The 13,679-nt window shown below is 35.2% G+C and overlaps 1 protein-coding gene across 1 annotated transcript; it reads left to right on the forward strand.

Annotated features, from left to right (window-relative positions):
- The first annotated feature begins 993 nt into the window (after nucleotides 1-993).
- LOC106937958 (angiopoietin-1-like) lies at nucleotides 994-12,307 on the forward strand. The gene is made up of 9 exons (XM_015019722.1): nucleotides 994-1,252; nucleotides 1,330-1,451; nucleotides 5,116-5,200; nucleotides 5,664-5,811; nucleotides 5,900-6,012; nucleotides 6,474-6,575; nucleotides 6,691-6,857; nucleotides 9,044-9,177; nucleotides 11,129-12,307. Exons 1-9 carry the CDS (start codon nucleotides 1,178-1,180, stop codon nucleotides 11,287-11,289), a joined length of 1,107 nt encoding a protein of 368 aa, XP_014875208.1. The 5' UTR covers nucleotides 994-1,177; the 3' UTR covers nucleotides 11,290-12,307.
- Nucleotides 12,308-13,679: the final 1,372 nt, after the last annotated feature.

Below are 13,679 nucleotides of genomic sequence, written 5' to 3' on the forward strand. Positions count from 1 at the left end.
GCTCTCCCAGTGGGACCAATCTGTTTGTTGGTGCAGCAGTATATTTATCAACTCTCTGTGCTTCTCAGTGGCACTGATATCCTGAGGATGTGGAGTCAGAGGCATGAATAGATGCCTGTATGGACAGACTGTTTATTTGCGAGCAGTTGAAGGTCGAAGCATGGCAGAGAGGCCTGGCATTGGATGATATTCCCAGAGATTCTGTGACCTGTTTCCTTATATATTATGCATTTTTGATTTGGTGGATTTGATGTGTTTTAATACATGAATCATGTCAACTGGCTGCAGAAAATAAATATATAATCTCAACCTAATAGTATTTTTGCATTATATTTCTGGTTTATAGCTATAAATATAGATTGATAGAGATTGATATAGATTGTTCTGACAAGTCCAACACAAAGAACTATAAAATTGTCAAAGAAAAAGGCAAAATAAACAAAAACAATATCATCCATTTTACTTTTCAAGGTTGATATGAAATGTTCTATTCCATAAATCTAAAGGGGTGCAAATATTGCAACAAGAAGCCAGAGTAGAAAGAGTAGTAACAGCTATAGGTGAAAAAGTACCAGGTACCACTGAGCGGCTTGCGGAATCACCTTTCTATTTTCTTCATAAATTCAGTTTGTTGCTGTGATTGGAATCATTTTTCTGCTGAAGATTCAGTTCGTTTCAGCTGACAGATGGTCTCATATTTCACTCAACAAAATTTTGGTATAAAGATTAGTTTATTGTCAAATTGATCCCAAATCACTATACCTACACAAAAATGCCTAACAGGTGATAAGAGGTGTTTTTACTTAGCTGCTGATTTTTTTTTTTTTTTTTCCTGTAACCATTTTCCTGTTTGTCTTGATGGGAACTTTCACACTTGATATTTATTGCATTTTAAACAATCAACTTTTATGAGTAGGATAAACTTACATAAATATTGGTTGCTTGAAAAAGCTTGGAAGCATTTTCGAAAATTGTGGTAGAATGTGAAATGTTAAAAAAAAGTTTAATTTTGACTGGTACTTGACATGCCTTATTTTTACCTCACCAAAGTGAAGGTGATGTTTATTAAGCATTTCCTATTTTTGTATTTCTGCAGTTGGAGAACTTCATACAGAAGAGTATAAGGCGAGATGCTGCTAACATACAGTCGCATGTTGTTAACAACCAAACAGCCACAATGTTGGAGATCGGAACGAACCTCCTCTCACAGACAGCAGAGCAGACACGCAAACTCACTGTGGTGGAAGCCAAGGTAAGGAGTTTTCATTTTTCTTGGTATTACTTCAGTCCACAATTCCTGGGTGAATTATGATTCTGTTCTTCCACCAGGTGCTGAATCAAACATCTAGGATAGAGATCCAGCTTCTGGAGAATTCACTGTCCACCAATAAACTGGAAAAGGAGCTCTTACTCCAGACCACTGAGATAAGGCAGCTGCGAGATAAGAACAGGTAATAAATGTTGGTATTCAGAAACATATGAATCATATTTCTGCTTCACTCTTCTTATGTTGATAAAATAGCAACAGTGAGAAGTCAGAATTTGTTGGAAAAATGGTTCTTACAAGGTGAGACACGCGCATACACACACACAAAAGGTGGAAACAATATCTGATTGCTGCTGACCTATTAGCAAGAATATTTGAAATCTAAGCAAGTCTGTGGAGAAATAATGGAAGTGTGTCCTCTGTTGTTGCTGAGAGACTCACCACTATTTGGATTCACAATATTTTTTGTATTTTTCATTATGAAGCGAATTTGGACAATGCAGTAAGTGGCGAAACCCACAGTGATAATCAAGCATGTTCTCTGTTTACAGTAATCGATGTAACACAAACAGAAAGGCTTGGACTGCACACATATGTGTCAGCATGTAACGGATGAGGAAACAGTAGTTTTAAAGCTGGTGAGAGATTTCCTTTGTTTTGCAACCTTATAAACTCTGACACTTATAAACACAGAAACACGCAATCCAAGTTTAGTGGGTGATATAGCTAGGACTGATTAGCAACATTTGTTTACAAAATGAAATAAAAGTGAATGAACTGAATAAACTGCGGATGTTAAAATAAAACATCAGTTTGAAGAACTCAAATATTTCAACCGTAACAAATGAACTAAGGTTTTACAAGACATTTACAATTACCCTGTGGAACAGTGTACTTGATTTGAACAATAGGAGAAATTTTAAAAAAAGAATTAACCATTCCTAGTATTACTTTGTTTTGTGTTTTCGTTATTCTTTTTTTTACCACCACTATTCCACAGATCTAAAATATGGCAGATTTGCACAGACGATTCACCATGATTGGTCTCAAGTGATCCATGCAGTTTATTATGTGTATAAAAGTGACATTAAAACCAAGTGACACATTTTGTTATTCACATACAAAAAGCTCAGATTTGACCTGTTATATACAAAAAATAGAATTTCTCCAGGTCCAATTAAGATGTTTTTGCTGGACAATCGGTCAAAATAACCTAATAAACTATACAATACTCTTTTGTATCATACCAGTTCTTTTTCCTTCTGTGATTCCTACATTGTACTCTTTTGGAAATTTGAATACTGTAGAAGTGTTGGCATGCATCTAATGTAGATCCCATCACAATAGAACAGTTCATGTGCATCAGTTTACACCTGGTGGTAAAAGGGGTTGGTCCTGACAAACCAGATGTGAATGAATCTTGCTTCTTTGTTCAAATAAACATGTATGTTTCTTCACTCACAACCAGCTGTGGAGAAATGGACAGGACATCCTAGGTCTGCTCAAGTTTCTGCAACACCCCAGGTTAAGCTCAGTGACCTGGACCATATAGCAGACTATAACATAACATAGCATTGAAGTCTTTGTCAAAATACAGCAATCAATACAACTCAGGCAGATCTTAAACACAGATTCCACATTAGAGACAAGCACTCTTTTATTTTTACTTTTTTTTAGCTTTGATTTTAAACCAAAATTGAATATTTGGACATCCTTCTACAGTATTTTTATACAGCTTGTTCAAAATAGATGAGTCAGTTAGGCATCTTATAATTTACAACAAATCCCAATTATAGACTAAATATGTTCTGAGCTGTCTTCAGTGTGTTTTCAGGTGAAGTCAGTTTTGTTGTATATAAGATTCTGAAATATGCAAAGTTCAAATGTGTTTCCAAACAAATTGTACACAATATTTCATTAGACCTGTTTAATGTTGTAATTTTATTATTATTATTATTATTATTATTATTATTATTATTATTATTATTATTATTATTATTATTATTATTATTATTATTATTATTATTATTATTATAAGCATTAATTTTAAAAAACAAAAGTTTCCATTTTTGCTTTGTTTTCTAAAATCACTTCCAAGTTTTTTCCTTATTAGCTTAAGTTAGCTGAGTTGTGCCAGCTTCCACCATGTTTAAGAAACGTATTTGAACTCAACTGACTTTGAAAATTAAACAGATGGTCTTTGTTAATTAGGAATTTGTTCATATAAAAAAAATTAATGCTGCCAACAATAATGTGCTAGACTAGAATGGAATAGTTTGTCCACCAATCAAAAGTCAAATAAAGAACAACCTGAACCTACAAAGTCCATGGTTTGTCTAAAATCTGACACATTTGAAAACATGTTTAAGCGAAGTAATAAGGATTTCCTGTTCTGAATTTTGAAATTTAAAATACAGACATAAACCTTTTTCTATCCTATATTTTGTAAATAAAGTAAATTAACATTGCTATAACTTTGCAATTTTGCAGAATGAATGAGCATTCATTCCCACTTGTTTCTTTATACGTTCCTCAAAAACCGCAGCAGATTTAAACAGTCAATCTGTCTCCATCAGGGTGAAAATTGTTTTCACATTTACGTGCAGTTCAGCATGTTGAAGTGATCACAGCCAGGGACTGACCCTGGATTTCAACTCTGTTAAAGTGCCCAAAGTCTCATCCGTTCATGTAAGACAATATTATTCCAACTCATAAATGAGCAACAGAAGCACAGCATGATGAGGCATTTTGTTCACATTTTACATTTTCATTTAGGAAAAAAATTGCTTTAGGAAAGCAAATTTAGATTTTTAGAAACTTATGAATTTTCATAAACAACATAAATTCCTTCCTTGCTACAATTTGTTTTTATTTTTGTGCCACTAAACACCTGATAAACAGTATTTAGTCATTTTTAAGCCATAATTCACATGGTTTTCAACCAAATCATCACTTTAATGTTGTCATCAGTGTTTCTGTTGTCAGATGGATTATCATGAACTGTAGTTCAGATGCTAAGGCTTCACTTTACCTTTGGGAGCTTCTTTTGCTCCCAAAGGTAGATACCACCAATCAAAACCTGATTTCTTCCAAAAATGTCTTCAAATATGAATTCAGGATAAATAACTCATATTTCAACAGAAAAATATTTCTATATAAATCTTCACTTTGGTGGCAAATCCTCTGAGGAGTCATCAGGAACGTTGTTGAGCTGCGAAACGTTCATTTGGATGTCTGAGAATCCAGTTTGTACAAAACTATTGTAGCTGATCTCTTGAGGAACAAAACCACAGTAACAAAACCTGATTTTCCAAACAGAGATTATGATTTAACCATCAAAACATTTGAATATAAAATATATTTACCCACAGAAGAAGATTTTTTTTCTGTGAATGTATAACTGTGGGTTTTGTTGATGCATGCATTATGAAAGATTGTTTCAATCTAAAGGTTGAGGTGAACATGTAATACCAGTGGCTACTCATGTTTTAGACGGTTGACTTTATTTTTTGTAAGTCAGCCATTTTATCATGACATAGTTTAAACGTTTGATGACGGAGAAACCCAGACACGGTGGAATATTTTCTAACTATGATTAATTGTATTATATGCAGCATTGGGATCCCAAAGGAAAACTACAGATCCAAGTACATTGCTTAATGTTTCACCACCACAGTTTTTGTGCTGTGATGGGCTCTAATTCCTTACAGCTCTTTCTAAGAGATATAAAAGTTTCTGAAAACAGAAAAAAGATGCAATTTCCTCTCATGTGATTCATAGCAAAAAGCTGGTCAAATGTTTAATGTGAAGGGTTTTTTCAGGGCTCCTTTTCTGTGTATCTCTTTCAGCCGTTTGGAGAGCAAAGTTCAGTTGTTGGAGTCTCAGCAGAGAGGAGAGCTGGAGGACATGAGACTGGAGAAGAACCGGCTGCAGGTACAGTTAATGAATGGGACATCTGTGTGTTATTATAGTAAAGAAACATCATTGGCAGAGAACTGTTTGGACAGGTGTCTGAGTATGTATTAAAATTAATCATGAAAGGTCTCTCAGATGTTTATATTCTCTTAATCATGATTTTAGTATAGATTTTGACTCTGTAGAGCCACACTTACAGTCAAAAAAAGAAAATTTAAATGCACACATTAAAAACTGATGTAGTAAGTGTAAGTCATCCACAGACATGCAAATAACCTTTTTTTTCTCATATGATTTTATTTTCAAAAAACAAAAACAAATGTGCATGTATGAACAATAATCTCAGTTGTTAATGTTAGAATACAAAATGCTAAATAATGCATCATATCTTAACAATAATTTGCAATAATGAAGGCCAACAAGTTGCTCAAAGAATCCACAGACAACAATTAAACATTAATAACCTTCTGGTTTTCTTCAGTCTGTTATCAGGACTCAGATGGTGGCCATAGAGTCTTTAGAGAGGCAGCTGAGAGTTGCCACTAGCAACAACACGGCTCTACAGAAGCAGCAGGCTCAGCTGATGGAGTCAGTCCACACACTCATCGACATGGTGGCCACGACTACCGGTACGTCCAAAAACACCAAGAGGTTGTCTGGAAATAAGATCTTAACACTTGATATTGTTTTGCATTATGTCATGTGTTTTGCTTTCAGGGTCTCCTCCTCGGAGCCAGATGTGGAAGGACTGTGCAGATGCTTACAAGGCTGGTCATTCTGCCAGTGGTCTGTATCTCATCTACATTGGTAACAGGACAGAGCCTGTGCAGGTAATCACTTGATATTCAAGAGTCACAAAAGGTTCAAGCGATTTTCAGTATTAAGATAATTTTTTGTTTGAAAAAATAAAAAATGGGGTTTTTTTTTTTTTTTTTTTTTTTTTTCGATGGGCAGGAAGGAAGGGGTTGGGTATTGGGGTAATAATAAGAAAGTACTAATATGAACTTCCGTCGGTAGGTTCTGCCATTCATATTTAACATCTCCTTTTTTATTATTATTTTAATTTGGTTGAGACATATCAATTTAGTATGTGTTTAGGTAAAAATATGCAGTTTGCTCCAATTTTCATTTTTATTCTTTAACACCTTTGTAATAATGATCAAACTTCACAATGCATTTGCACTTGTGAATGCCATGTGGGTTTGACTCAAGTCAATTTCTGTTTTGTTTTCTATTTGTATTACATTGTGTCCCTCATGTGAGTCAAATTTTTCCATTTCTCCTCCTGAAGGTTTACTGTGACATGGAGACGAGTGGCGGCGGCTGGACGGTCTTCCAGCGCCGTTTTAACGGCAGTGTGGATTTTCAGAGGAGCTGGAGGGAGTACAAAATGGTCAGCATGTTTTAGAATGAGTGTAGTTAAAAACGATGAAATGTAAAAAATTAAACCATCAGGCGAATTTTTTCACTATCACTCCTAAACTCCTTGTCTTCTCGGCCTGCTGCAGGGTTTTGGGGATCTGTCGGGGGAGCACTGGCTGGGTAATGAAGTTTTGTACCTGCTGACCAGTCAGGGTCAATACTCTCTCAGAGTGGAGCTGCAGGACTGGGAGAGAATCTCTGCGCACTCCCAGTATGACCGGTTTACAATGGCCAGTGAAAGACAGCAGTACAGGTGACCCACATGCACACACGCCACCCTGCTGAAAGAGAAATGATTTACATTATAAAAAATAAATACATTTGAATTTAACATTTCAATTCAGATTCAGTGCCTTAACTTATGCCTCCCCTACTCATCTGTGAGGTTCTAAGTAAAAACAAATGTTCATTGCCATTTTTCAAGAATGAACAAAGTAAATCTTTTTTTATGCTAAACACTTCAAAATATCCCAAGAAAGTATATTGACATTAAATGCTAAGATTTTATGCAGCTCATATTCATCTCTGATTTTCAAGGAGTAGCTAAACACTCAGGAAAAACGTAACTAAATTCTTTGTATCTGCTGATTAGAAGCTTTTCATTTTTAACAAGCAAATTCAAAGTGAAGAAAACACTCAATGTGAAATACCATCCTTGATAGTCTGACCTCAGTTTAGAATTTTTCACTTGTTTTAGTGTTTATAAGGACCAATGCCAGACAGATGATCACTGATTTGTGCACATAAAGAATTCTGGAAAGTTATTTCTTTCTTTTTACAATGATTGCATGTTTACTGGTAGATGAAAAAAGATAATGATTTATGACAATCACTTACAATTGTTTTTATCTTAATAAGCCAAAACACAAAAATGTTTTGTCCATAAATCAAAAACTTTTAATCATTCATAAAAACAGATGTAACACAATCCTATGGCTGGATTTCTTTGAATTCTTTAGATGGAAACTATCTGGTCTGTGTCACCAGTTTATTTTCTGTCAAGAAAATTTACAGACAAACTGTATCCCTAGACATAGATCAAATAAAATGCAACACAACTTTGACTTAATGTGTAATAGTGCACATAATAATGCATATGTATGTGATTTTGAGATATTAATCAGAATGCATTTTTTAATATTTGAAATACTTAAAATGTAGACTATAACTAGAAAATCTATAGCTCTGGCTCACCTCAAACCTATAACTTAATCTTCAGTTTATATATTTTGGTATTTACATTTAACAGTGAACTAAAAACAATAGTCAAAAGTAGCCAGTTAATATCCTAAAGGACAGAGCAAGAGTTAAACAGTTTTTGTCTGGAGGAGATAGGAAAAAGTTCATTTTCCTGCTGGCCAAATAAAGGTAAAGGTGTCCTCATCTGTCTCAATTGAACAAAAATAACTCAGACGGCTGCAGTTCGTCCAAAGTGCTGCTGTCATACTACTCACTAACACCGCTGAGGTGGAGCGCATTCCACCGCTTCTTAAATCACTACAACGGCTCCCCCTGTGTCAAAGGGTAGATTTTAAATTCCTATTACTTCTCTAAAAAGCACTGGATGGCCTTGGGCCTAAATATATCTCTGATTTACTTCGAGATTACAAAACATTCTGATCCCTCAGATTGTCTGTGACAGCTTTAGTGAGTGCTGATGGAATCAAACTCAGTTTTTTATCCTCCCTACCTGTGAAACAGTTTGAAACCAGAGAGCAGCTCAAAGTGTGTGCTCATTTTGATCAGCGCAAAAACAAACGTCCCAAACTCAGTGTTTCCTTACCTGCAAGCCAGATGTTCTTGCAGTCTTTGAAAGTCAGTAAAAGTGTTTTTTGGGTTGCTTTTTTTAAGCTGCTTTATTTTGATTGATCAATCATTAATCATTAAGGAAAAAGAGGTTCAAGAACTCAATGGATAAACAAGTTTTATGTCTAAGCTACCATACAATTTATATATAAATTATAATGTATTTTCTTTAGCTTTTTACAGAGGAAGGTTAGTTAGTTAGTTAGTTAGTTAGTTAGTTAGTTAGTTAGTTAGGTAGTTAGTTAGTTAGTTAGTTAGTTAGTTAGTTAGTTAGTTAGTTGTTATGTGCATCTGCCGTTCACTCACTCATTTTATTTTCATAGTAAAATCTGAGCATTAGTTTGACAATAACTTTTAGTTCAGAGACAAAAGGACAAAACAGTAAAAAATAAACAGTAAGAATGAAAACTTAGAAAGACTTTCATACAGCCTGTAGAGCAGCTAATTTAAACAACTTCCATAGATTGGCAAGCAAATCAGCTTAGAGTATCTAAAATGGAAAGGAATGCATTTAACTTTTTTTATGTCTGCAAAACAAGAGAATAAGGTAAAGAAAATGACAAATGCTTTACCTGTCCTTACATGTTTTTTTTGTTTTGTTTTTTTTAAATCTTATTGTCTCTTTTCCCTCAGATTGTATTTGAGAGGTTACAGTGGTACAGCAGGAAGGCAGAGCAGCCTGATCACCCACGGCGCCGGCTTCAGCACCCGAGATCACGACAACGACAACTGCGACCACTGCAAATGTGCCTTGATGCTCACTGGAGGTAAACTTTATTTTCTCCTTTTACTAGAGTTAACGGGTTCCAGGTCAGTAGTCATTATGTGTAAGAAACATTATCTTTTTGAGAAATGAACTATTAGCATATCAATGACAAAATAAAAAGTTATAGAGTTTTAAATTGGGTATTTCTAGGGTGGAATAGTACAGATAACATTTCATTACATTTCCATCTAAGAGTGTATCTCTATCATAAATCAGTATAAATGTTTAAATGCTTCAAAAGACACACCTTTTACTAGTTAAGAATCAGAATTATTGGTATTTTGCCAAAAGGCCTGGCCAGTCAAACATCTGTCTCTGTCAATACACTTTCACCTTGAGCAAGCGCCAACACAAACAGCTCTTGGGGTCTCCTCAGCCTGCCCTCGATAGCTTGTAATCGCAGATTAACTTAATTGTTTCAGCTACAATCCTCCAGATCTCAAAGGAAAAGGCTCCAGCAGTGACCGTTAGTCAGAGTCATTTCAAATCACAGCAATTTATAGAGAAAGACAAAGTAAAATAAAAAGAGTGACTGAGATGGAAATAGCAAAGAAAAGTAAATGAAAAAAAGACAAACAGAGCTCCATCATCTGTCCCCCCAGGCATTTGCACCCAATTTGAAAATAATGAGTACTCTTTGTGAAAAACAAACCAAAAAAAAAAAACATGTTGTTTTTAGAAATTTCAGCGTAATTTCAGACACGTGTCACAAGGTAAAGTAAAAGCCTCTCTCTGGACCAGCCAAAATTTGCCTGACTTTTTTAAAAGTTTATGTTCTTTTTATTTGCAACTCTATTTTGATTGTATAAAAGTTGATTTAATTCCATGCTTTAAGCTCCTTGTTATTCTGTAAGGCATCTGTTAACTCTGTGCTTTCGAAATGCAAAGAGACAAGTAATGTGGCTTCAGGGATGCATTGCGTTTTATTGTAGCATCAAAAACGTGTAATGTCTGGTTTCTTTAAACTTTGCTACAGCTTTTCTTTAACAAATTTAAGTGGGGCTTATGCATTTGTTTAAACTTTTTCCAGGTCTGAATGGAAAACAGAAAGCAGGACACTTGATTAAAGATCTGGATTTTAAACATTCAGTTAAAAAGAAAAGCTTTGTGAAACTGAATCGCTGGGGTGAAACAAGGACAGCGATGTAAACAAAGGAAGACAGAAAGACTCAATATTTGCAAAAAGTGATGCAGAGTAAAGTTTTTCAGCTCGTTCAAGATGTTATTTTACACAAAGAAATTAAATATCAGAGCCATTATTAGAGTACTTCATTCAATAAACCTTTGAGATGGAGCCATTTATTAAACCAGAGCCAGACAAAGCTTTTATGGGGTCCTTAAGGAGAAAATGGTTGAGGCCCCCAAGCAGCACATAATAATGCCATGGGCATGCTCAGGATTTAACCACTCACATTCATGTTAATGGACCGTTCCAACTCCTGAGCTGCATTCTAACCTAAAATTATCATGAAGACAGACATGTAGGCCCCTGCAAATATTCCAAACCAAAATTATGTTAGGGCTGAAGCAACAGTCTTCATGTTGTATTTGGCCAAAGAGCTGCACGTGGACCGGCAGACTCAAGTGCCCGCAGAACGTTTCAGCTAAAAGAACCACAACGAAACAGATAAAGTCCTCGCCTAATAAAAACAATAATTCAGTCAGACTGAATTCCTCTCAGTCTTAGGTATTTGTTCTTGGAAGGATTGGTACCCAAAGCAATGCCATGCTGCCAAGCACAAATTAGTCTTAATTACTACTTATTAGACTTTGTTAGAGGTAAGCATTTGGGCATAGTGGTCCTCAATAAGTGATTCTAAAAAAGTAAAATTGTCCTTCTCTCCTAATCTCTATCTTTTTCTGTTTTATGCCATCAAAATTAGAGTCTTTGCAAAAATCATATTTCTCTTTCTACCCGATTCTCTTTATCATCATGCTCTTTCTCCATGCAGGTTGGTGGTTTGATGCCTGTGGCTTCTCCAACCTTAATGGGATCTACTACACAGTTGGCCACAACATCAGGAAGCTCAACGGCATTAAGTGGCACCACTTCAGAGGCCCAAGCTACTCCCTGCGTTCCACCTCAATGATGGTCCGACCCTACGACTTCTGAGAAGACCCCTCCACATCCAAGACTCCCGATGTTTGGCAACAAGCATATGTCTAGATTCTACAAAAAAATTACAAAACAACTTTTCTTATAATGTTTAACTTGCAGCAAAGCATCTCAGCTTCTGCCTCACGGTGCAAACCTGGTGCCTCCTGGGGATCTGATAAAGTACGGTTCATGACCAACGACTGATCCACCATAAAAGCTCTGCAGCCGAAGCTTTCAACTCACAAGCTCTAGAGTCTAGACCGATGAGAGATAAAAACGTGACCATGTCAAGATCATGTCAATTTATTTAAGATCTTGTTTTAGATGTTATAAGAGCAGGGCATGTTTGTATGTTGTTTTGAAGCAACAAAGACATGAACTGTGATAAATAAGATATTTAGTGATAAGAGAAAAAAACAGTATCAGTCTTTTACATCTGACACCAGTAAGACAAGTTGGACTGTTTGTTGAATTTCAGATTTAGAAAGAGATTTTCAGTGTCCATGTACTAAAGTTAACCATTTGTGAAAGGTTTGGGGAAGACAGGATAGCATCTTTCAGGATCTTGCTTCTTTGTTTCATGGTTTCTGAGCAACACTTTATATAGAAACTATGTACCTCATTAATTTGATCAAAATTCTTCCTTAGTCTCTAATGAATCCAGAGACAGCATGTACCTTGTAAATTATGAGCTTTTAAAGTTATTGAAGAGCGTGGCTGCTAATTTATCTACCGTCTGGGGTCAGTCAGTTGAGTTTTTAAGAGAAGCCAATTAAAGCATCACTGCAACAATGATGGTTAAAAGAGAAGGTGTAAAATGTGGTCTGAATCTTTTTTTAAGAGGTTGGGACAATGTCTTTTCAGTGATGAAAAATGTTATCAATTTCTTGTGTATGTGTCAAAATGCCATGAGAACTGTTTGTAACAGAGAATGTGGTACAACATCGTTTGTTATCTACAAATGCATATAAAAAAAATTGAATATCATCAAAAGTTAATTTATTTGTGTAAGTTAATTCAAAAAGTAAAACTTTTTTCTGTGAATTTTGGAATTACGGCTTACAGTTAATGAAAATCCAAACATTTTCCTCAACGTCCTGCAAGAAAGTAGTTTTATGTTTTTTATTAAGTATATTGTAACCTTTTTGAGCATAGGTTGACTTAGTATATCCTTAAAACACAACCACACTGAAATGATTAAGGTCTCATTTAACAAAATTTCACCAATTAAATTGGTGAAATTTAAAGCTTAAAAAAAATTAAGCTTTTTTTAGCTTAATTTTTTTTCTCTCATCTGTTTATAAATCCCCAAAACAATAAGTATTGAACCTATCATTATGACTGTCTTGTCACAGTAGCATTCACTCCAACACACACTTTTAACATGATCTCTGTCCCTGATGTTTCTCTGAATTGACCTGCTCTGTGTCTGTATGTGCATTCATGTCTAGTGAATTTTTCCCAAAGTCTTGAAATAGCTTTGCCTGACAATCCTCTCTAGGCTGTGGCTTATTCCCGTTGCTTGTGAGCTTTCTTTGACCTCATCTTTTTCCACACTTACCTATCTATTATGTTGTTAAACATACAGTTTGAACATCCAGCTTCTTTAGCTGTGACCTTTTGTGGCTCACTGTCAGTCAATGGCTGGTGAACATGAAAGGAAAAGCAATAACATGGTTTTAATGTTGCATTTCTGTACTTAAAATTACTTTTTTCTTTGGCCCTTTGCATCTTTTTTTTTTTTTTAGTTTTAAATATTCTTTAGCTGGAAGCCATAATCATTAAATGAATACTTGATATATATTACTCGGTCTCCAACAGATCTATTTAATATATGAGTTTCACTTTTGAAATTAACAAATTAACTTTTTATGATATTACACTTAACTGAGATGAACATGTACATGCTAAAAGGTTTGCGTCATCCCTTGAGAAAATAATGTGCTGGCAAATGCTGTTAGACTGTATGGGATTTTGTCAAACTGTCTTTAAATGTATTAAAAAAGAAAAACTTTTCATAAAATCAAGGAGCATCTTGCAGCAAAAGAAATGACTAATGGACGAAAAAAAGATGTGGACAGTGGCATGAATCCGTGGCATTCTCTGCAAGTGATTATGTCTACAGTAAAAGTACACATTTACTGGCACCAAAGAGTTGTGGACAAAGTGTACAAAAATACTGACAAGAAAACCTGAGGCATGATGGAAATTAAATGTAGATTAACACATGAGTAACAAAGAAAATGAGTCACGGCAATGTGGGGAAAGGAGAAGCTTACTTGGATCAAACAGATCTGATGCCAGAACTTCAGGAGGCTGCAACGGATGATCATCCAGCAGAAGGAAGTGATTCTTAAAAGATGTTCTCATTGTGTGCTCTGGTTTCTTTCAGAAGGTGGCTGGCT

This window comes from Poecilia latipinna, unplaced genomic scaffold (assembly GCF_001443285.1).
Source record: "Poecilia latipinna isolate Pla-1442-1.1 unplaced genomic scaffold, P_latipinna-1.0 Scaffold2473, whole genome shotgun sequence".
Taxonomy (NCBI): Eukaryota; Metazoa; Chordata; class Actinopteri; order Cyprinodontiformes; family Poeciliidae; genus Poecilia; species Poecilia latipinna.